The 21,773-nt window shown below is 41.4% G+C and overlaps 1 protein-coding gene across 1 annotated transcript; it reads left to right on the top strand.

Moving 5' to 3' along the window:
• Positions 1–404: 404 nt before the first annotated feature.
• On the top strand, positions 405–20,258 carry LOC139657965 (mitogen-activated protein kinase kinase kinase 5). Its single transcript, XM_071535956.1, has 28 exons — positions 405–782; positions 888–1,027; positions 1,407–1,594; positions 2,127–2,295; positions 2,684–2,790; positions 3,023–3,193; positions 3,335–3,447; positions 3,820–3,979; positions 4,230–4,380; positions 4,819–4,923; positions 5,294–5,343; positions 6,268–6,363; positions 6,968–7,052; positions 8,685–8,818; positions 10,081–10,208; positions 11,111–11,247; positions 11,405–11,510; positions 11,676–11,833; positions 12,365–12,566; positions 12,849–13,017; positions 13,402–13,567; positions 14,282–14,467; positions 14,661–14,766; positions 15,469–15,715; positions 16,052–16,164; positions 17,562–17,659; positions 17,876–17,952; positions 18,508–20,258. The coding sequence occupies exons 1-28, from the start codon at positions 455–457 to the stop codon at positions 18,602–18,604; spliced, it is 3,987 nt and encodes a 1,328-aa protein (XP_071392057.1). The 5' UTR covers positions 405–454; the 3' UTR covers positions 18,605–20,258.
• The last annotated feature ends 1,515 nt before the right edge of the window (positions 20,259–21,773 follow it).

Raw genomic sequence — 21,773 nt, 5'->3', positions numbered from 1 at the left:
TTTGTTGTTTTGTCCTACACACTAATGACTGAATGCTCAGTGAGTGATTACATCAACAGCCATGGACACCTACACGTTAAAAACAAAAAACACATGGCTCACTGTGGAGCTCACACACGCGCACGGGACAAGAGAGACAGATGACGAGGGAAAGAGAGAGAGACAGAGACACATGTACATAATCTAGTCCATGCAGCAGAGGTCATGCGAGAGCCGAGGCTTGGAGGAACAGGCTCTTGTTTCGCTCTTTGAATGCCAGCGGGCCGAGCGGAGCAGAGGGAGGAGAGGAGGGCGTGGCGAAGTGAGAGTACCGGGAATGTCACTGGAGAAGGGGCGCGGAGGAGGAGGCGACGCACCTGGGGAATTACATGAAAACGCAACCGAGCTGTCCGGTGTTCATGGAAGTTGTTCCGACAAGGGACACGCGTTGATTTTCACCGGCGACAAGGAAAACATGTACACGACTGAGCGCAGGCGAATGAGCCTGCATGAGGTGAAGAGGAAAGATCCAGTTTGGGTGTCAGCTGGAAGTTTGTGGCAGGACCCTCTGGCGATAGAGCTGACCAGCTCGAATAAGGTTACTTCTCCACGGAGTCGGACTAGAGCTGTATCTGTGGCATATATTGTCAACGAGGACGCATCGCTGCCGCAGACCGAGGAGAACTTGTCACTGAAATGTCTGAAGGAAGCCTGCGCCGACGTACACGCCGTGTTCAAAACCATTTCATTTGAGAGGATATCCCTCGGGACCACAGACATTCTGGATAGTTTCTACAATGCAGGCAAGTGCAGGCACGCTTTCAGGTAAACTGCATGACAAAAATATGCGCAGCAGTGCGCCAGGTACGCAGACCGGACACGCCCATTTGTGTTTCCCTTCTTTGCAGATGTAGCAGTGGTCGAGATGAGCGACACTTTCTGCCAGCCGTCCCTCTTCTATCACCTTGGCGTGAGGGAAAGTTTCAGCATGACCAATAACATTATTCTGTATTGTTATAAGCAGGATAGTGACCTACAAGCTCTCAAGGTAACTTCAACACAACACTTATTAATCCCTTGCCAGCAGCCCATGGATTTGTAATATTAAAAATAATTAGTAATAGTAATTCAAAAAGATTATCAAAGACTTAAACAGCCTGCTTTTTATGACTGATGAATGCTTTAGCAATCACGGAATTTGTTATTAATCTGAGATATTAGCCATACTTTGTGACCAGAATCATTTCCCCAGTTAAGTGCAAAGAGAAACACTATATGATAACCTCTGATAACCTACAGTATCTGCCTCTTTATCCACACCAAGATTGGCCTCACAAACAAGTGAGGCTTCGGCCCCATTGAGGCCACACACAAGATCTGTGAATGTGAATTTCTCCCTGCATGATGCATGCATTGTCTTCCTGCAGGAACAGTGTGGAAGCTACACGTTCATCCCTTACGTAGTGTCGCCTCAGGGCAAAGTGTTTGCCTGCGATGCTACAATGATGAAGGGTATCAAGGAGCTGATGCAGCCGAGTTTCCAGCTGGAGCCCCTGCTCACCCCACTGGTGGAGAGACTGGTGCATCTGCTGGACAATGTTCATATTCAATCCAGGTCAGACACAGACTGCGAAGCTCCATGAGCTGCCATGCCTTTCAAGAAACAAAAATCATTATCTCAGGTTACCGATTAATTTCCCTGTGTTGTAACTAATAGCTTCCCTATGTTGTAATGTAATTCTGTTAGCTGTAATCTGAAGATAGGAATGTTCTGTATGCTAGTAAACTATATCTGACATGGCAGAAGTGTCCATGACCCAATATCTTCCACTTAGTTGAGTCCAAAATAATGACCTGGAATCTTGGTTTTGCTCCACAACTTCACATTTCAGATTCAGATTGCATTTATTTAGCCTTTTACAGGAATTTGCCTTGCATGCAAAAGCACTGAGTCAGACATTTACCGACAAATATAACATTTAAGACATCAAAACAGACATAAACCACACAACAGGAATGACAGTGTAACATTTCAAGATACAGGTAAGCCAGGTGCTGCAGCAGGTTCGCTTGGCTGATTTGGTGTCATGATAATAAGATCAAGAAAAACTTGGAAAGTTTATGAACTCTGTGTTCTTTACTGACAGCGAGTACTTCCGGGAGTCGATTCGGCACGAGATCCGTACGGCGCGGGAGCGGTTCAGTGGCCAAGCCCTAAGCCAGGAGTTGGGCCGCATCCAGAAACGTCTTGATACTGTAGAGCTGCTCACTCCTGATATAGTCATGAACCTGCTTTTGTCCTACCGGGACGTTCAGGTATGTACTGTATGTGTGTGTGTGTGTGTGTGTGGGTGTCTATGCACGCATGCATTTGTGTGTTCCTGTGTGAGCATGTGTGATTTGCATGGGTGCGTATCGCTGTTGAAATATAAATTGTGTCCGTTTTCCATTACAAAAGCATGACTGAGGAAATTTGATAGTGATGACAATTATGGGAGCCTGCAAGTGTCACGATGAACCAACAAACAGGACCAGATTGTATTTCAAGTGTTCCATATGGGTATGGATAGTGACAAAGTAGGGTAGTAAAATGGCAAGTTTAGGTTTAAAATTATTATTAGTATTGAATGTTGTAAGTCACATATTAAATGGTCATGAGAATGGTGAATAATACATTGTAATTCTGCACTGTGTCGGTTCTCAGGACTACGATGCGATAATCAAACTGGTGCAGACACTGAACAACCTGCCCATGTGTCTGGTAGCAGCACATCAGAATATCAAGTTTCACTACATATTTGCCCTAAACAGGTACCCTGATGTCTCCTATTGCATTCATGTTTTGGTTCACTAACAAAGACAATAAAAAAAAGTACAGGATTTGCAGGATTGTAATCTCTCATATACCAGTGTCTTCTCAATGTTGTCTTGCCATTATCAGCCTGTAGTATTGAATTTAGCTTGTAAGTCTAGTTATGAAAGGATAAGGATTTTGTTTACAGTTTCATCTGCTGCTGATACCACCAAAATCTTCTCCTCCCAGGAGGAATCGCCCTGGCGATCGTCCCAAGGCCTTGGAGCTGATTCTGCCTATCGTGGAGTCGGGGGGCAAAGTGGCGTCAGACGTCTTCTGCCTGTGTGGGCGGATCTACAAAGACATGTTCATGTGCTCTGGATTTGCTGACCACCGCAGCAGGGACCAGGCCTGCTATTGGTACGTCAGAGTCCTGTTTGTATCAGTCACATTTAATTCAACCCATTAGTTGTCTCCACCCAGTAAAAGGCGTCATTTGTCTGTCCTGTTTCTAGGTGTTCTGGTATACTGTGTCAATGATTTCTTTGTATTACTTTTCAGGTATGGCAAAGCTTTTGAAGCAGAGCCAACCCTTCACTCTGGCATCAACAATGTGGTCCTCCTGATGGCAGCTGGCCATGAATTTGACACTTCTATTGAGCTGCGCAAAATAGGTGCTTTATGCTCTCTGCTGATTCTACCTAGGAGAATCTCTATGAGGAAAAATGTGTAGATTTGGCGATTTTTGCCAATACTAGTTTTTCTAGTATTCTAGTAATCCTATTCTAGTCAATATTGTGTCATAAAGTTTACACGATTTACAGCATTACACTTTAGCCATTATCCTGCCAGCCATACATTGCTTACACAAAGGTCTTAACATTTTTGAACATCTATGTTTTGTAAACAGTGACTGACAAGTTATAGGAAGCAATTTCCTTCTGAAATGGACATATAGCCTTTTGGATTGGAACCCTTTATGGTTTATGTTAATTTGCTTATGAATTGTTTCTCACTGTGCTCTGTGTTATTGTGTTGGTGTCTAGGTGTGACCCTAAGCAGCCTGCTTGGTAGGAAGGGGAGCTTGGAGAAGATGAAGGACTACTGGGATGTAGGCTTCTACCTGGGAGCCAGCATCCTAGCTAACGAGCACAAGAAAGTCATCGAGGCATCTGAGAAACTCTACAGGCTCAAGGCCCCTATATGGTGAGCCTTAAGCACCCACTCTAGTTTAGCAGTAATTGATGCTAATTCAAGGTTTTTAGTTTTCTAATCACTTTATCAGATTTAGATTGAATTAGTTGAGCACATTAGTTTAATTTGATTGCTCTGATTTAAAAAATCAAGAATCCTTCTGGATTGGAAGGCATTAGAAGGAAACCTGTCTTATTCATTGTAATAGAGTATTTCCATATTAGATTTGCTTAGATTAGTGCATTTATTTTGTTTCTTCAAGGTATGTGGGCTCCATTATGGAAACGTACATCCTGTACCGTCAGTTTGCCAAACCACCAGAGGTTAGATCTCCTAAACAGGAGACTGTGGACTTCTGGATGGAGCTGCTTCTGCAGGCCTGCAAACCCACCGTGTCCACAGACCGCTGCCCGGTAAGACAAATATTACATATTATTGTAAGCAGGGAATAGCAGCAAATACAGTAAATCACCATCTTCTCTGGTAGTATGTGTCTGTTATATGTGACTCAGCTGCACCCATTTGTACGTCAAACTTGCCATACACAATTTCAATGCAAATTACTTTATGCTGGGATGTGATCAGGAGTACAAAAATCAGGGAGAAAGCAGGAAAACCATGATCTCCCATTAGAAATTAATGGAAGCCATGTGTCCAGAAAACCTGAAATCCTAAAAGGGAAAAAAAAACACTTCCCTGAATATGTGTTAGGTTAGGATTAGGATCAACCCCGCCCTGCAAACCTAGTTCTTTAAATCTGCTGTGTTTGGTCCAACTATAGTTAACATTCTTATTAAAGACACTAATAAGGTAGAGGTAGCAGAATTTGAAGTTGGATTGCTGCTTTTCAGGTGCTCATTCTGGAGCCCAGCAAAGTCTTCCAACCAACAATAGTGTGTGTGAGCGAGGAGGACGAGAGTTGCACAGTTCAGCTGAAACACATCACACTCTTAAAGGTATGTAGACCCTCTGTTCACCCCAGAGCCACTCTCTCATTTGAATACATGTGGTATCTGAATACCTATCCGCACAAGAGAACTTCTGCGGAATAAGACGAAGAAGAACTTTCCTCACGTTGTTATATGGTCTAGTTGGTGTTTAACCAGGGAGGTGTGTGGGTGTTTTCCTTGAGCGTCACTGAGTGGGGAAAAAATATGACTTGGAGTATCTCACTGCCTGAGGGCTATTTACGCTCCGTCTCTTTCATTTGTATGTATGTGCAAATAAACCTGTTTGTATTTGTTTATTCTGCTCAGACGTGTAGTGCAATGTGTTGGCAGTTGTGTACTTTTTCCTGTATTTTAACCACCATCTCTGAATCCACAGAAAGGCTTACACCAGTGGACTTTCCCTGCCTCTGCAATTCGGGGAGTGAGGTACTGTAGAGTACAGCGTGTGCTAACAACTCTGAACTGTCTGCTTACTGCTTTGGGTGTGTTCAAACCTGCAGCAGAGCCAGAGGACCCAAAACACATGGGTTGTCTGGGAAACCTTGGCTATCTGTCAGATTTCTTTCTGTCAATATATTTTCAGGCTTTGTTCTTTGATGTTTGTATTTGTTGATGTCTTTCTGGCTACTGATCAACGTCACAGTGTACTTTAGCCTTGTTTTTCTTGCTGATTTCCCGCTTGGGCAATAGCTGGATTCTTTTTTTTCTTCTTTCAGTTTGTATCTAAAACAGGGTTAGCTAATGGCTCACTCAATGACAGTGTGACAAAAGAATGTTATCAGATTATAATCTGTTGAGGGAAGAAGAGAAACACTTTTTAACATTGGAGCAGGGCATTGCCCCTCATCAACCTGTAGTGAATTAATCCATTTTTCCCTGATTTGTTTACCTAATGCTGATATCCTCTGAAATGCAAACGCTAGCTGTTTGCTTCCCTAGAATAGAAAGGGGTTGATAGATACAGGAATACCTGTATCTACCTAATCGTCAACATCTTGGCCATTCAGCAGCATCCCATTCACATACAGTCAACACTGTCATGCATTTTCCAGTGATCACAAGCAATCATTATATAGTCACTGTTAGTCAACAAAAATAAGCTTAAAGGAATAGTTCACCCAAAAATGAAAATGTTGTCATTATCTACTCACCCTTATGTCAGTTGAAACACTGGTGAAGTTTGTATGTCAATATAACACACAGTGAGTTAGCTAGCACAGCTCTGTAGCAACCAATGACAACATGTACATTTTTGATTCAACTATTCCTTTAAACATTAGCTCACAAGGGATACGACTATTTGAATTTTTCAAACGTGTTCATCGTTTAACTGTTTCTTGACCCCCAAAGTGCCTCAAAGATTGACGAGCGGAGCTGCTTCCTGTATGTCCACTACAACTCGGATGACTTCCAGCTCTGCTTCCCTACCGAGCTGCACTGTAAAGGGTGAGTAACTGACAGGTTGGCAGAGATACAAGAGGACACTCTCAATCTTTTGTGCACGTCTGACCTACTGACTGACCAAATGACTGATTGTCTGAAGATAAACAGGCCACCTGACTGATCGACTTCCAGATAGATTGAGACTGACTAACCAACATGACAGGGTGCAGGAAGCCAGAGAGGCAGACGGAAAAACAGACAAACTAGTAAAGCAAACACAGTCTGGTCAATGGCCTGGAGGAACGTTTGTGATGCAATCACACTATGAATCATACAGTATACTTCCTTTATCCGCCTTCTAGACAATGGCCCGAAGACAGACGGATCCCATTCACTCTCACTTCAGTGAACTCTGTTGATATTACTCACACAGGGGAATTCTTCCATGTACTGTGTGTTTTTCCCTTTTGGGGGAAATTGCTTATGATAAGTCTATAAACATGCAAGATATTGTGCTGCAATATTTTGCGTGGATGTTTAAATACCCCATATGTCTGTCATGCTGTGTGCTTTCATTTGTGTTTTTTTAACCTTTAGTTAACCAGACAGGCCAATTAAGAGCATATTCTTATTTACAATGACGTCTTGTCATTCTGTTCCCCTCTAGTTTCTGCGAGCTGGTAAACTCTCTGCTTCAGCAGGCTGAAGCCCCCGCTCAGGACCCGAGTCATCTCCCTGGAGGAATACTGGAGGTCAGTCACAGTCCGCCCTCCCCCTCCTCCGAAACAGATGACGCTCTATTTTAGATCTCCCTTGCCTTCACCAGTAGAAAGCCAGTCGCAATGGTGGGTGAAGGTCAGAAGTTAACAAGAGCAAAAGTATTCCCATAACATGCTGCCTTCATATTTTCCGCCTGGGGAAAAAAAATCACATTATTCACAGAATCCTGGGCCCTCATTTATCAACATTGCGTAGAAAAGGTTCTAAATTCTCTCTTACGAATACAATTTAGAATGTGCATAAGTACAAAAAAATCGGTATTTATCAAACGTGCGTACGCACACCTGTAAGTAACCTGCCTTGATAAATACCACACGTTCTAAACCACCATCATGCTCGTGCACAGCCACTCATTAACATAAATTTACGCCCCCAATTGACCATATATGGTGACAACCTTCCCTTTAAATGCAGCAGGAAACGTCATTGATATCTCTTCTGTGCTGAACACAGGTCAGACAAAGAACGCAGGAGGAAGAATTTACAGATGCAGACACTGAATTATTAAAATTATTAAAAATAACCGAGGTTGTGGCACCACAAAGTACTTTCTGGAACACTCGATGGTAGATTGATAAACAAGCGAAAACATCCAGCCTGTCAGCAGGTGAGAGCGGCGGCATTAAACATTTTTATCAGCAGAGCAGTGGCAGAAAAAAAAAAAGTTTTGACCTGAATCCAAAATAATCATAGTCAACAACAGGGACATTGCTGCAACAGGCGGAGAACAGACTGAGACCAGCCTGTCCGATGTGGACCGGACACTCCGGACACCGGATTGTGATAGATAATTTTCGTTTGAATATATTTCTCTCAGCCTGCAGGTCCTCCCTGAAGGAGAAGGTGGGGCAGAGGTCCAATAAAACTAAATATACTGAGTCGCCCCTCATCGCTTTCAGTTAAAAAGTTGGTGCGCTCTCTGAGAACGCTCCATGCGCAATGCATAATGCTCCAAATCATCCATCAAAGCAAGATGAGCCATTTTACGTACACAACTATCAATGTCTTATTGTTGCCTTTTATGATTGCCTATACCCTGAATTTCATCACCCATACTAATAATTAAAATGATGATTAATCGATTTAATTCAGTATGCTTAAATGGACTAGATAATATAGTTGAACAATATGCACTGTCGAAATTGTATATGAATGGTATAACATGCACTTTTAGTCTCAACTACTGAAGCCTATGGAATTTTATATTAATAATTATGAAAATGCCTATTCATTTGATTGTCTGTTCCTGTCGTTCTTGGTGGTCTTTCATTTTCAACCGCTTGGTGCTGTGCGTAAGCATGGTCAGAGCTGTGCTTAAATTTACGCACGTTCTCAAGCATAAGTACAAATTGATAAATCCGACTCTTTGCTTAGAAATGGTCGTACGCATGGTTTACACACATATTTGTACTTACGTACTCTTGATAAATGAGGGCCCTGGACTCATTTTGTAAGAAGTCTCTGAATGAATCATCTGTTCTCTCACTTCAACCTGTCACTCTTCCACTGTTTGTGGTTACATGCGAAATTCATCGCAATTCCTCAAACTCCCCCACTTGTCATCATTGCATACTCATACCACTCGTCTTCATTTCATTCTGCAGTACATCTATGAAACCAACGAGAATGGAGACAAGGTGGTTCTGGGTAAAGGGACGTACGGTGTGGTGTATGCTGGGAGGGACCTGAGCAACCAAGTACGCATCGCCATCAAGGAGATTCCTGAGAAGGACAGCACGTATGAGAAAAAAAACAATTTTACTTGCTGTTACTTGTGAAACACTAAGCTACAATATTTCACATCCAGATGTTTTCTTAATAATTCCTTAATGGGAAAGGATTTGGCAGAGATCTCACAGCCATGCTCTGTATCCACAGTGCTCTTTTGGAATCAACTCCCAGAGGAGATGGATGTGTGTTTAGACTTCTCCATTCCATGTTTATGAGTCTTTAATCTCCCCAAAGAGCTTAGCCCCGTAGCACAGTCCTCTATGGAAATAAGGGAATCCATGGAAGGAAATCTAATACCCAAATTACTTTCAAAGCATCTATAAAACTCCTCTTCCCTCCTATCTGTCAGCACAGTTTTTGTCTTCCATTGTTTTTGTAATGCTGCAATCATCAAGCTATATTTTCATCAATAATGAAAAAAATGCCCTTCAAGTTGAGAATTAATGCTTGTCAAAAAAAAGTGATGTTGTGATGAACCAGATGTAAAACAGCAAAAATGGTGACGATATCTTTAACTGAAAAAAAAAAAAACACTTTCAGTGTGGTGCAATAGCAGCTATCATGTGACAATGTAGACAGCTGGTGTCTTGTAAGCTTTACAGAGTAAGAGTGCTGATTTAGCATCAGTTACCAAGTCACCTTCACCATTTCATTTATAATTACTTGTAATATAAACCTAATCCTTATTCTGTCTTTCTACTGTCTTTCTACTAACCCAATGGGAATGGAGGTTGTGTGAGAGAAAGACATGTTCTGTATACTGAAACATTTAAATTAGTGATTCAATCTTAGTCTCTATAAAATTTGCCTGTGCTTGCATGATAAAACGTTCACTCCGATCTTTACAGTTCAAAATGTTTTAGCTGCATGTATCGACAAGGATTTCAATTATTGTGCACAATCAAGAGAATCCATTTATTGCATCTCCCACATGTTTTATTCTTTATGTCCATTTGTAGACTGGTTGATTTGGAAATCTGGGGTTTGAGTAAACCAGGTTCTCCTTATACATTGTTACATCCTGTGTATATATAGATGTGTTTTTCTGTGTGTCCATCCACCAAGATTTCTCCATGTCACTATTCAATTGCTCTTTGGCAACATAGGTAAAAAACTCACATGTGGGATGTTGCATTGCTGACTTGTTCAAATTAAAAACACCTCTGTCTTTTGTTTTCTCGAATCCCTCTCGAATCATTAAGAAATATATGTGAAATTAGCACGATGTAATGTAGACTGTTTTTTTTCCTTTGTTTCTGTTTCTCCCAGGTACTCCCAGCCCCTCCATGAGGAGATAGCCCTCCACAGGAGGCTCAAACACAGGAACATTGTCCAGTACCTGGGCTCCGTCAGCCAGGACGGTTTCATCAAGATCTTCATGGAGGAGGTACCTGGAGGTATGGATCCTAAACTGTATGCTCTCATCATTTCGTCTATTTCTATTTCATTCTTATATCTACCTTTCATTCATTCACAAATGCATATGCACAAACTGATACCTTTTTACCTTTATTTGACACAGACAGCAAAACTTCTGATAAATCTATATTGATAAATCTGTATTGCTTGTCTGCACTCCCTTTTCCTCACTAATGATTATGTTATACACTATGGACTCATTAATATTATGTCATTAGTTTGGAAGCTACTCTGTGAAACTTTAAGTGGAAATGAAGGAATGACTTCAGTACTAAAAAGTAATAAAGGACTTCAGTAGAATTTATACTTTGTTTTCCTAGAAAGCAACAGGAGTCAGCCCTGCAACTGCTTTCAAGTCTGTATTTTTGTAATAAGAGTATGGTGCTAGGGCCTTATTGCAAGTTGATTAAAATTTGTATGTGCATGTGTGTCATTGCATAACTGGATGTTAGCGTAAGATCTGCTGGCCGGCAGTTATTAGGAAGTGGGTGGTTCCAATGAAATCCTGCTAGCCAGGAAAAAATGCCTTAAGGTTAATGAAATGAGAGAGCTGTACTCTTGAAGAATTATTTTGAAAAAAATAACTTTTTAAGACATTTTCAATTCCAATCCATAACTTGATTTGATATTACAAGATACACTGATCACAAGATCACATAAAACTGTGTCAAATTCACAATTTTCAATGTTTGTAACTGTTGAGAAATAACCCATTTAATTTGTTCTCCAGTGTGATCATAACAACAGAAATTATGTTTACTACTCACCTGTCTGCCTTCCACAAACAAGAACATTTGAGAAATCATATTTTAACAACAGAGTGCCTCCATAAGCTGTTAAGAAATAGACCTTCTGATGTCTTGTCTTTTGCTGCGGACAGGAAGTTTGTCATCTCTCCTGCGCTCCAAATGGGGTCCTCTGAAAGACAACGAAGCCACCATCATCTTCTACACTAAGCAGATCCTTGAAGGGCTCAAATATCTCCACGACAACCAGATAGTCCACAGAGACATCAAGGTGAGCACAGAACTGCTGGACTCTGCGTATAACATGGCAAATAATAATGTCCTCTTCTCGAGAATAATTCGACCTTAGTTTTTAAGGCATAAGTACAATGATAATGCTACTGAAATATCTTAAAGTATATGTCTGTCCGAAATATGTCTGTCCGCAGGGTGACAACGTACTGATCAACACCTATAGTGGAGTGTTGAAGATCTCAGACTTTGGCACCTCCAAACGGCTAGCAGGGATCAATCCCTGTACTGAGACCTTTGCTGGTAAGATGTCTCTGATTATGTGTGTCTGAAAACATATATGACGCTGCTTTGGTTTCATGCATGGCATATGGTGCTATGTGAATGCCATTGACAGCATTAACTATATAGATAGTGGATTGATTACAGTAGTTGCATTGTAATCACTGCCATGATGTTTTTCAATAGGAACTCTCCAGTACATGGCCCCAGAGATTATAGACCAGGGCCCTCGGGGCTATGGGAAGCCAGCTGATATCTGGTCCCTAGGGTGTACTATCATAGAGATGGCAACAGGGAAAACACCCTTCCATGAGCTGGGAAGTCCTCAGGCTGCCATGTTCAAGGTAAGGAATGTTTATGCAAATTAGTAGTATTGCTGTGCGAATATGTGGTATTTCCAAGAGGGCTGTATCTTCAAAGATCCATGTTGACAATGATACATGCAGATATTGGTGTGTATCTTAATGGGATAGTTCAGGTTTTGGCAAGCATGGCTGATTTATCATAAACTGGGAGTCTTTTCAGTCAATCCAGAAAGCAATCGCACCAGTGTTTTGGTTATTTATTTTACCAGGTTATTTAGTTAATTGGAGCAGAAAATATTAGTAGTTGTTAGTAATATTAATGCACATCAGTGGGGCTTCAAATTAAAATAAAATGTAAGTCGTTCTTTCTAGTAAATCGCATTGTAAACTGTCTGGCAGGTGCTGAATTTGATTTTTCAGATAAATGGGTTTTAACTCCACTAACAGTTCATATATCTTAAAGCTCAAGGTACTGAGGAAAGGGCTTTTTGAATGAACTCAAAACAATTCCCTCTGAATAATAAATCAGATAATCTTCTTCACACCTAACCCTTAAACTATCCCTTCCAGGTGGGCATGTTCAAGATCCACCCCAAGGTTCCAGAGTGCATGTCGGATGAGGCGAAGGGCTTCATCATGAGCTGCTTTGAACCGGACCCAGACAACAGAGCCACGGCCTCAGAGCTGCTGAAGGACGGCTTCCTCAGGTCCTCCTCCAGGAAGAGGGCCAAGGCTCCACAGGAACCAGAAACTAAAGACCTACTGAGTGCTGGTGAGGCTTCAGCATGTTTCACATTTACAACCTGTTTCATCTAAATTACCATTGAAATCATTATGATGTTTTCCATTTCCATTACAAAATGCCATTAAATTTAGTCATCCTCATCCTTAGCATCATCATCAGATTTCTTATTAAACCTCATGCTCCTACCTGATACACTAACAGTCATTTTACAGTAACTGTGTTATTATGTATTCTGATGAAACAGGAAGATAATGCATCACTGATATGCAACACTGATATGTCTAACCACAATCTTACTGTGTTTTGCAGCTGACTACCATCGCAGCCTGTCTGTCCCTATCTCCATCTTCGTGGAAGACACCGATTCCTACTCAGATATGATCGACCTGTCCTGTTCCCTGGACCTCCGGAGGCCCATGTCCGCCCTCAGAGCAGACGACATCTCAGAGAGCCCACCCAGCACCAGCAGCTTCCTGGTGTGAGTTAGATTATACCCCATATTATGAATAGATAGCAGCATTACAATCTCATATTATCACACATGATTCTACACGATCTCACCGTCGGTGGCAAGCCACAGTGAGATTTCAGTAGATGGTGTGGTTAGGCTACATCCTGTGTAGTTATCAAAAGGGTGTAATGCCACAGTGTACAGATAGTGATACATATTTATTATTAATAATATAACTTGTAACTCACATGTGCATTATTGTCAAGTGGCACCAGGACTGTAATCTCCCATAGCGCCATATTTACATTTCTTTTCTTCTGTAATTTCCATTGCAGTGATGTTACATTACGTATTGTTTTCATTCCACAACCATTGATCTAATATGTCTCTCTGTCGCCCCCTGCTGGTCAGGCTCCCTGAGGACTCTCCAGGGGACATGTGCAGTCCGGCCACAACAGGGGAGAACATGGGTCTGTTTCTGCTGAGGAAGGACAGTGAGAGAAGAGCCACGCTGCACCAAGTCCTCACTGACTACATCAACCATGTCGTCTCGAATATACAGGCCTCTGTGCCTCAGGTGGGTAAAGAAGTTTCACAACCACCGATCACAAGGTCATGTTGAAAAATCTGTCTTTTCAGGTGTTGATCTATTACATATAACCCATGTACGATTTTCTCTATATGATTATAAAAGAAACTGGGGGGGAAAATGGCTGTTGGTGTTATGTTATAGTCCCTGCAAGCTCCTGGAATTATTTTCCATTCCACTGCTTTTGATGCATAACTTAAAAGTCTAGTATGTGGCAGAAAAGATTTTCACAGGGAATCAAAAATTTGACTTATTTCAAGCACAAGCAGAGGAACCTGCACATCCAATCCTCTTAGTACAGGTGCATAGGAATAAATGCCAAGGCTTGTGCAATTATAGAATGAAGTGCAGTTCGATCCTATATGGACCTTAGGATCGAAACGTTAGCTTTCAATAAATAATTGTCTGTACTGCAAGAGCAGTACAGTTCATTCTATAATTATACCAATTGAAAGCACAAAGCATATCTTTGCTTTGCTACAGTTCGTATCGGCCACAGGTGTGTTTTTTGGTAGCATGTTTCGTATCATTACAACAAATATATTACTCTGAAAATCGTATACATAGCATCTTAAACTATTTATTATCCAAAGGCATAGCACTGTTTTTAGTTAAAGAAGTGTTAAAGTGCCTCCCTAGAGAGTATAAAGGAAGTACTACTCTCACCGCTTTTGTAAGTATTCTTTCTGACTCTCTTAAAAGCATGGCGAAGGACTGTCACTCACTGCAGAGCATATCACAGAGCTCATAAGTTGCTTGCGAGAGAACATCCGCTCTCCCGACAGGAAGCAGCTGACCAGTAGCCTCCTGGAGCTTCGAGCTGCTCTGCTGGCCGCCGCAGTACCTCTCAACAGCCTGCAGGCGGTGCTGTTCAGCTTCCAAGATGCAGTAGGTTACTTTAGAGTCAATATATAGATTTTCCTGCTCCTTAGTCTTGGCTCTGTTTGCAAGATTTGACACATTGCCAAGGCAGGGAGGAAGGAGCTATATATAATGCATTCTTTTAGTTGGAATATCCCCAAAGTGTCTCTTCCCTCATTCTCTCCTTACATTCATTTTACGCTATCTGCTGTATATGTAGGTGAAGAAGGTGTTGAGGCAACAGCAGGTGAAACCTCACTGGATGTTTGCTCTGGACAATCTGCTGAGACAGGCGGTACAGGAGGCCATCACTGTGCTCCTACCAGGTAGAGCTGGCTCATCCCACTGAGCAATTTTACGATTAAAAAAACGATTAGACGTTTAAAACACGTCTAAATGGCCCATAGCTGTCTAGGCTAAATTAAGTTTAAATGGGGTTGAAAAGTGAAAGTTAGATGTCTATACATAGACAAAATTATCCTAGGTTATATGAGAGCTACGCATAGACGCAATGTTGAAATTACTTCTTGTGCTCAGATAATTATCTTGTAGGCTAGTCTACAGGACTTCTCTGGTGCATATTTTTGGTATTTACAGATGTTTATTCATTGTAATAATGTATTTACTGCTTGGTCTAAAATAGGTCTATACATAGCCGTGATCCTGGGCTATATGAGAGCTAAAGCATAGAAGCGACGTTGAAATCACGTCTTTTGCTCAGTGGGATATATCATTCTGCTTCCTTTAGTTCAGTACTTTGGGCTGAATCTTGTTGGGGGGGTGAAAGAGGACAACTGACAAAACACACAATCCAGAGCATTGTGTATTTGGAAGTAACCACATCAAATGTTTACAACTGCCTGTGATTTTGTCTCTTTCCCGCTTCATAGATCTGATTTTTCAGTTTTTGTTCTTTTGGGATGTACAACTCCCATTCACTTCTATCCTTGCTGGTTTTTGTCATCCTTTTCTCATTCCTTGTCCATGCTTCCTCCATCCCCCCCCCCCCCCCCCCCCCCCTCTCTCAGAGCTGAAACTCCAGCTGCAGTCCTCATTTGAGATTGAGGACAGCACTCCAGAGGAGCAGCCCGGTGAATCAGAGGCTCCTGTAGTTCCCCCTTCTGACCAGCTGGTGGTGCCAACAGATACACAACAGACAGAACCTATAAATGAGGTTCCAGCTACAGCCAGGGCCAGCTCCCCTGAAGACCTCACCCTCATCAACAACTGTTCCCTCAGTGATGAACTGAGAGACCTGCGACTAGAAACCAGAAGGTAGCATTTAGTCATCTTCGTCCTCATGAAGCTTTCATATCATGCTACATCTCCTTTCATGGCTTTGAAAAAGAACACCTTCCTTTTGAGAAATTTTGTGATCAACAAACCACTAATTTTTTATCCGTATAACCATATTTATGCCTGTGAATTTTTTCTTTTTTTACGCTACAGTTGCTTTCATGGTTTCATAGAATATGAGATTTGGATTTTGAAACATTTTGGGGTGAAAGAATTTGCTGAATATCACTAACAGTGCCACCACTAGTGGGTAGTACACAATCATTGATAGGAATTTCTTCTGCTGAGTGATGATGACTGTTTGTACTGTTTCAGACTGCTGAGCCAGCTGAGTGAGAAGGAGAGAGAATACCAGGAGCTGCTGAGAAACTCTGTCCAGAGGAAACAGGAACAGATTGATACACTGAGGAAAACATCAATCACTACAGGTGATGTGTTCACCCCACAGTTTGTTAAATACATCTATTAGCCTGTAGTTTTACCAAAGTTATTACCTTGCGAGGCAGCTGGATTCGCGAGATCATGATCACACGAGAATCCATCTTGCCAGGCTTCAAGTTATGCGTCCTATGAGGGCAGCTACGGGCGTGGTGTAGGTGTGGCAACACAATGTCACAACAATGGCGGCTCCTAAAGAGGCTAGCGTAGATGCTGCTATAACATCAGTTATTTCTGAACTGGAGAGTATTTCTTCACTGAAAGAAGAGCAAAGAATGGCACTGAAGGCTTTCCTGGATGGAAAAGATGTTTTTGCTCTTCGGCAAGAGTTTGTTTATATGGTTTGTTGATCTGATTGGTTGAAGTTAGCCCGTGATAGACGGTGATAGACAGATGGTTCATCCAATCACCTGCCAAGTATTTTTTGAAAGAGCCTGCCCTTTTCCAAACAGTTTCCAAGGACGACTTCCCAGATGGTTCTGTGTAACAAACCATCTGGCAAGTCAGGTTACCAAAGTTATAGTGTCATCATCCAAATTTGAGTTGGATAGTGTTTGGAACCAAGTCTCGGCATGTTTTTTTTCCCAGTCTTGGAGTACCAGGCTTACTGAATCAAGACAATTCAGATGGTGTCACATAAACTTTCTGTCATGGAGAAGTAATCCTAAATTGAGTTCAAATAGTCTGCCACTCTCTCTGGCATTGTTTCTATGTGTCAGACCCCGCCCATCCGGTTCTCCAAGCAGGTTAAAACAAACATTCAGATATATTTGCATATTCTGTTTGATCCGGGTCTGGCGTTGTCATCAAAACTAAAAGTAAATTAGCCTATTTATTATGTGGTTCTCTCCTCCTCATAATATGTGGTAAGGAAAATATGCCAAACCAAAAAATTTATATTAGGATGAATCATGCGTTATTGGGATCACATGTAAAAAGATGTTTTCCAGTCACCGTAGAAGCTAGCATGGTCTAACAATTGGTGAAAGCTCAGCCCATAGTCCTATGATGAACCACACAAGCTGCAGCGTGTCCCCTGTTAGAGCAAGAAGCCAAGCCCTCTTGAGAAACCTGGGGTTTATCAGTACACTGTGATTCTCATTACTGTTTCTTAACACTTGCTCCATTCACTCCCTGCCACACCTCAGCCTCAGGCTCTGGATTTCTGCCCGACTGGTTTCTGTCGGAGGTGTGGACCGCTGGATCACCAGCTAATGTGTTCAAACCTGACTTGTCACTTTGGATAATGATTAAGAGTCTGGCTGAGGAAGCATGATAACTGTTTTTGCTGTGTGGTTAACATCAGCACCGTGAGATATGCCTGTATGTGGCACCAAGTACCAGCTCAGGCAACCTAGCAATAGCTGTCATCTTTTACACTTTTTAGATGATGGGTGGTCCCCACAGAGAAGCTCTAATCCAGAGGTCAAGGCCTTGGTCCGCTGGCTCAAGGCTGTCCCAGTAGATCAAGACACTATTGATAAGGTAAAGATCCAACTGTACAAACTGAGAGCATATCAGGTTTAGAGCTGCACCCCATGCATTATACTCAGCTGAAGCTCAGCTCCTTGAAAAATGTTTTTTTCCTTATCCTCATTTAGGCTGATTGGCATCGGTTACTGTTGCTGTCAATCTGTCGGTTTGCTTCTTTATTACTGATGCTGATGTTTCATTTCACGCTTGTGTGATCCTGTTTCCTAGCTGCTTTCTCACGAGTTCACCTTGGACTCTCTCCTCTGCATAGCCTGCAGGGATGACTTGATGTACAGTGGTATAAGGTGAGCTGCCTCCACACATCACCCTCACACATCCTCTCATGCACAAACACAGGAAGTGCTCATCCGCTGAGCTGCCAGTAGAGAAAAAGATGCAGTCTACATTATCAGTGTTGGAAGTGCAGTGTCTTGTTGACCAAAAACACTGTGCCTCAGTTCAATTTATGGACTGAAGTATCTTGATAATTATGATCTTAGATGATTAAATACCTATTAAAAACAAGTGTAACATGTCCACCCCATGGAACAATCAGTAAGATTTGTCATCCCTCCAAAATCAGACTGGTGGTGTAGAAGTTATGGAAATTTTGACCTTTAATTATAGCACCTCCATTAGACCAATCAGTGTATTTTTTTAAACTACAGACTACAGTGCCAAGATGCATCACCCCTCGAAGTTTCATCAAAATCAGTCCAGTGGGGTCTGAGAAATCACCAGATGAATCCCATTTGGCAGACAGACGCACACAGCTGTAATTCTCATAGTGTATTTAAATCTGTTTCTACTGCAGTATCTTGAGTTTCTGTGTGGTTAAGTGTCCCTTACTGCCTTTGCAGAGGTGGCATGCTGTGTCGTATCTGGGCAGCCATCACCACTCGCAGGAAGACCCAGCTCAGCACACACACGGAGGAGAGTGAGGACACGGTTCTTTAATGGGCGAGAATCCGCCGAGCTGCTGATACTGTACATCCAAGGACAGATTTATTGATAGGCCGGTCCTATGTCGCCTGGAGGAAGTGAGTGGAACAGAACTGACTGTGCGGGGGATTGATGTAACCCAAGGCACGGATTCTCTGTGCCTTGTCAGGGCCACTGAACTGCGAATGTGTTTTTTAGGGGTTTTGGAGAACAAACATTTACCCCTGGATGTAGTGTAAGCCAAATTTACTAAGATAATGTTTGTTTGTTTTTTTGTCAACGTTAGAGATACTGACCATTTCTCTGCCAGTTTTCATGTATTATGTGTGGTAGAAAGCAGAAATCTTGCCATCAGTTTATGCATTTTCTCAGGGGTTCGGCAAGAAGGGGATGTTTGAGGACCATAACTAACATATTTATCCAAAATGTACACTATAATATTGATATGTTTTGTCTGCAAACAAACAAGTTTAGTACTATTTCAGTGGTGCCTTTTTTTTTTAATGATGCAATTTGATTTTACTGAAAACTTAGCAGGACCTAAGTTATAAAAGGGATATTTAAGCTGAATGTTTCTGCATTCAGGGGGGAAAAAATAATGTATATCATGGCTGGTTTGCACTGTTGCATATTTTGTTAAAACTCATTCAAATAAATAGGAATGTTAAATCTCTTAGACTGTGCTGTCTGTGTGCATGCAGCCATTTGTCTGTAACAGGGAGGGGGGGTTTTGTGAGGTTGTGATGTAGACTGGAAGAAGTGATGAAGTGGTGAACAGTCTTTAAATTCCACACATGCTTCCCCATCTGTTTTCATACTGTTGACATCACCTTGGAGACAACTGGGCTTTGTGTGTGTGTGTGTGTGTTTTCTTGTTTTGCTGTCATTTTGAGAACAAGTCTGAGTTTTAGACCTGCAGATTGAGGACTTTTTTTGTGAAGATCCAGTTCTTGTTTTTATCAAGGGACTAGTTGAGGGTTAGGACTTGGGTTTAGGGTTAAGGTTAGACACTGGATTAGATTTAGGTTAGGTAAGGGTTAATGTTACAAATGTAGAGGAGCAGGGTTAAGTTGGGGATCTTAGATTAGGGAAAGAGTGTAGTCAGTGGAAGATAAATGTGTGTGTGTGTGTGTGTTTGTGCTCATGTTTCACTTTGTTTCATTTATTCCAATATGGCATTATTCCCTTGTATTCTCAGTGGTCCTGTGTGAGATGTAACAGTGGATGAAGTCAGTAATTTTTTATAATCTGAATAGGTGTTTTCAGACGCTTGTTAGATACAGCACGTATGACTCAGCTCCAGTTCTGCGTCATAAGGGATATTACTTCAATGGGTTTGGTTCCTAATGACCGTGACTCTCACTGAGGATATTACTAATGTCTTTTTGTCAGAATTTTGTTTTGAACACCTGCCCGTAGGTCTATAAAATCAATACTTACATCTTGGATATGGGTATGTTCAGGGTTGTGTTCATATTCCATTCACAATGCCTATTTGAGTTTAATAATGTGCCACCAAATAAGAGAAAATGGGTACTTGAAATATCATAATTTGAGACCCTTTTGAAATGTCTTTTTTTGTTGTTGTGGATTTCAGGGAAAACATTGATTTTTCATTTGGAATAAATGTGCCTCCTCCATTGTATTATTGTAGTATCTATTGTATTGGTATTTTTATTAGTCTTTGGAGAGGATTTGCTGTTCATACAGATACAAAGCACAGGCAAACAAAAGTGATTTGGCATCGGTAATATTTGGGAATTGCAGAACCTTTAACATGTCATGTCTCATGTTTGATACGGGTTGAAACATGAGACATGACTATAAATCGGAAATCGGAACACTATATTCACCATTTTGCCATCATCCAACCTTTTACCACCATTTAACCTGGTGGTAACTGGTTGTAAATAGGAGCAAAGTGTAGGATACATTACATTTTTCAAGGTCACTCTGGATAAGATATCTACAAGGTAAACAAATGATAATGATAGCTGTCAGATTTTGTTTTTTAACGTTTTATTTCCCATATTGGGTCGGTTGTTCATATAGTCTGTTTCTGCCCTAATGCCCTGAAATGCTTGTTCTTTACTGTATGCCTCTCGGGTTTCTGTCTCCTCTCTCTCTTACCCTGTGTCTTTCTGTCTCTCTCACACACACACACAGAGGCTTTAACTTGCTCAGCCTTTCCCTCTCCCACACAAGCAGTCTAGCCATACTGTATCTCTCTCTTAAATCAAAATCAGCTGCAGTGTGTGGCAGCCCCTATACAGCAGCAACTGCTGCTATAATACTAAACTGACGTTTACACATTTCCCTTCCCCGTGTTTATAGATTTATAACTTCATCTTTTTTTTCCAAAAACTGATTAAGCCTCCCGCTGTGGAGATGGTAGGCTTTGATTTACCTCTGCAATAACTCAGAATGCTGAACACATCAGATGGTAGACGGCCTGTAAATCCAGGTTTCTTCCTCTTGTGTCCTTGGATGGTGTCAAAAAAAAGAATGATTACTGATTAAATTTGGATTACAGATTTAATTTGGCATCTTGCGGTCTCCTCACTCCGCTCCCCTGCTTCCCTATCTTTTCATAAATTCATAATTTAATTAGGAAACAAAGAATCGTCCCCTTTATGATCAGAATAGTGTTCAAACATACAAAGAGTTTTGTTCCAAAATGAGATTTCCACCATTTGAAAAAAACTGACAACTGCTCTTAAAAAGTTATATCACATAACTAAAAGAAAGTATGCTTATTTTTAACTGTATAGTAATTAACTTTGTCAATGGTTGACAAAATAATTATGTTTTTACAGACTGAATCATCTATATTTTAGAGCTGGTGAGCCACAGATAATGATGGTTTTTCCCAAATTATTGTAGAGTTGTAGTCTCCATGTGCCACTGAGAGCCGTGTGTATGCAGGTTTTCATTCCAACTACAAACTACAGCAGATCATTTCACTGATTAGTTCCTCCTCTCTGATGAAGGTGCTAATCAGTGAAATGAGCTGCTATAGCGTTTGGTTGGAATGAAAACCTCCTTAAGAACTCTTCAACTGATTTCTTCATTAAGAAACAAACATCCACTTCTTGACAATCAGTGTACTGTTCAAACACAGATTTCCTCCGTATAAATTGACATGTAGGACTTGTCACGTTTCACATGTTCACTGTCCCAGCTA

This window comes from Centroberyx affinis, unplaced genomic scaffold, assembly GCF_046629955.1.
Source record: "Centroberyx affinis isolate AG114_WGS23_722 - 3 ecotype Tasmania unplaced genomic scaffold, CSIRO-AGI_Caff_v1 ptg002802l_1, whole genome shotgun sequence".
NCBI classification, from domain to species: Eukaryota; Metazoa; Chordata; class Actinopteri; order Beryciformes; family Berycidae; genus Centroberyx; species Centroberyx affinis.
Note: the sequence above shows the minus strand (reverse complement) of the source record. Positions and strands in the feature narration are given on the sequence as shown.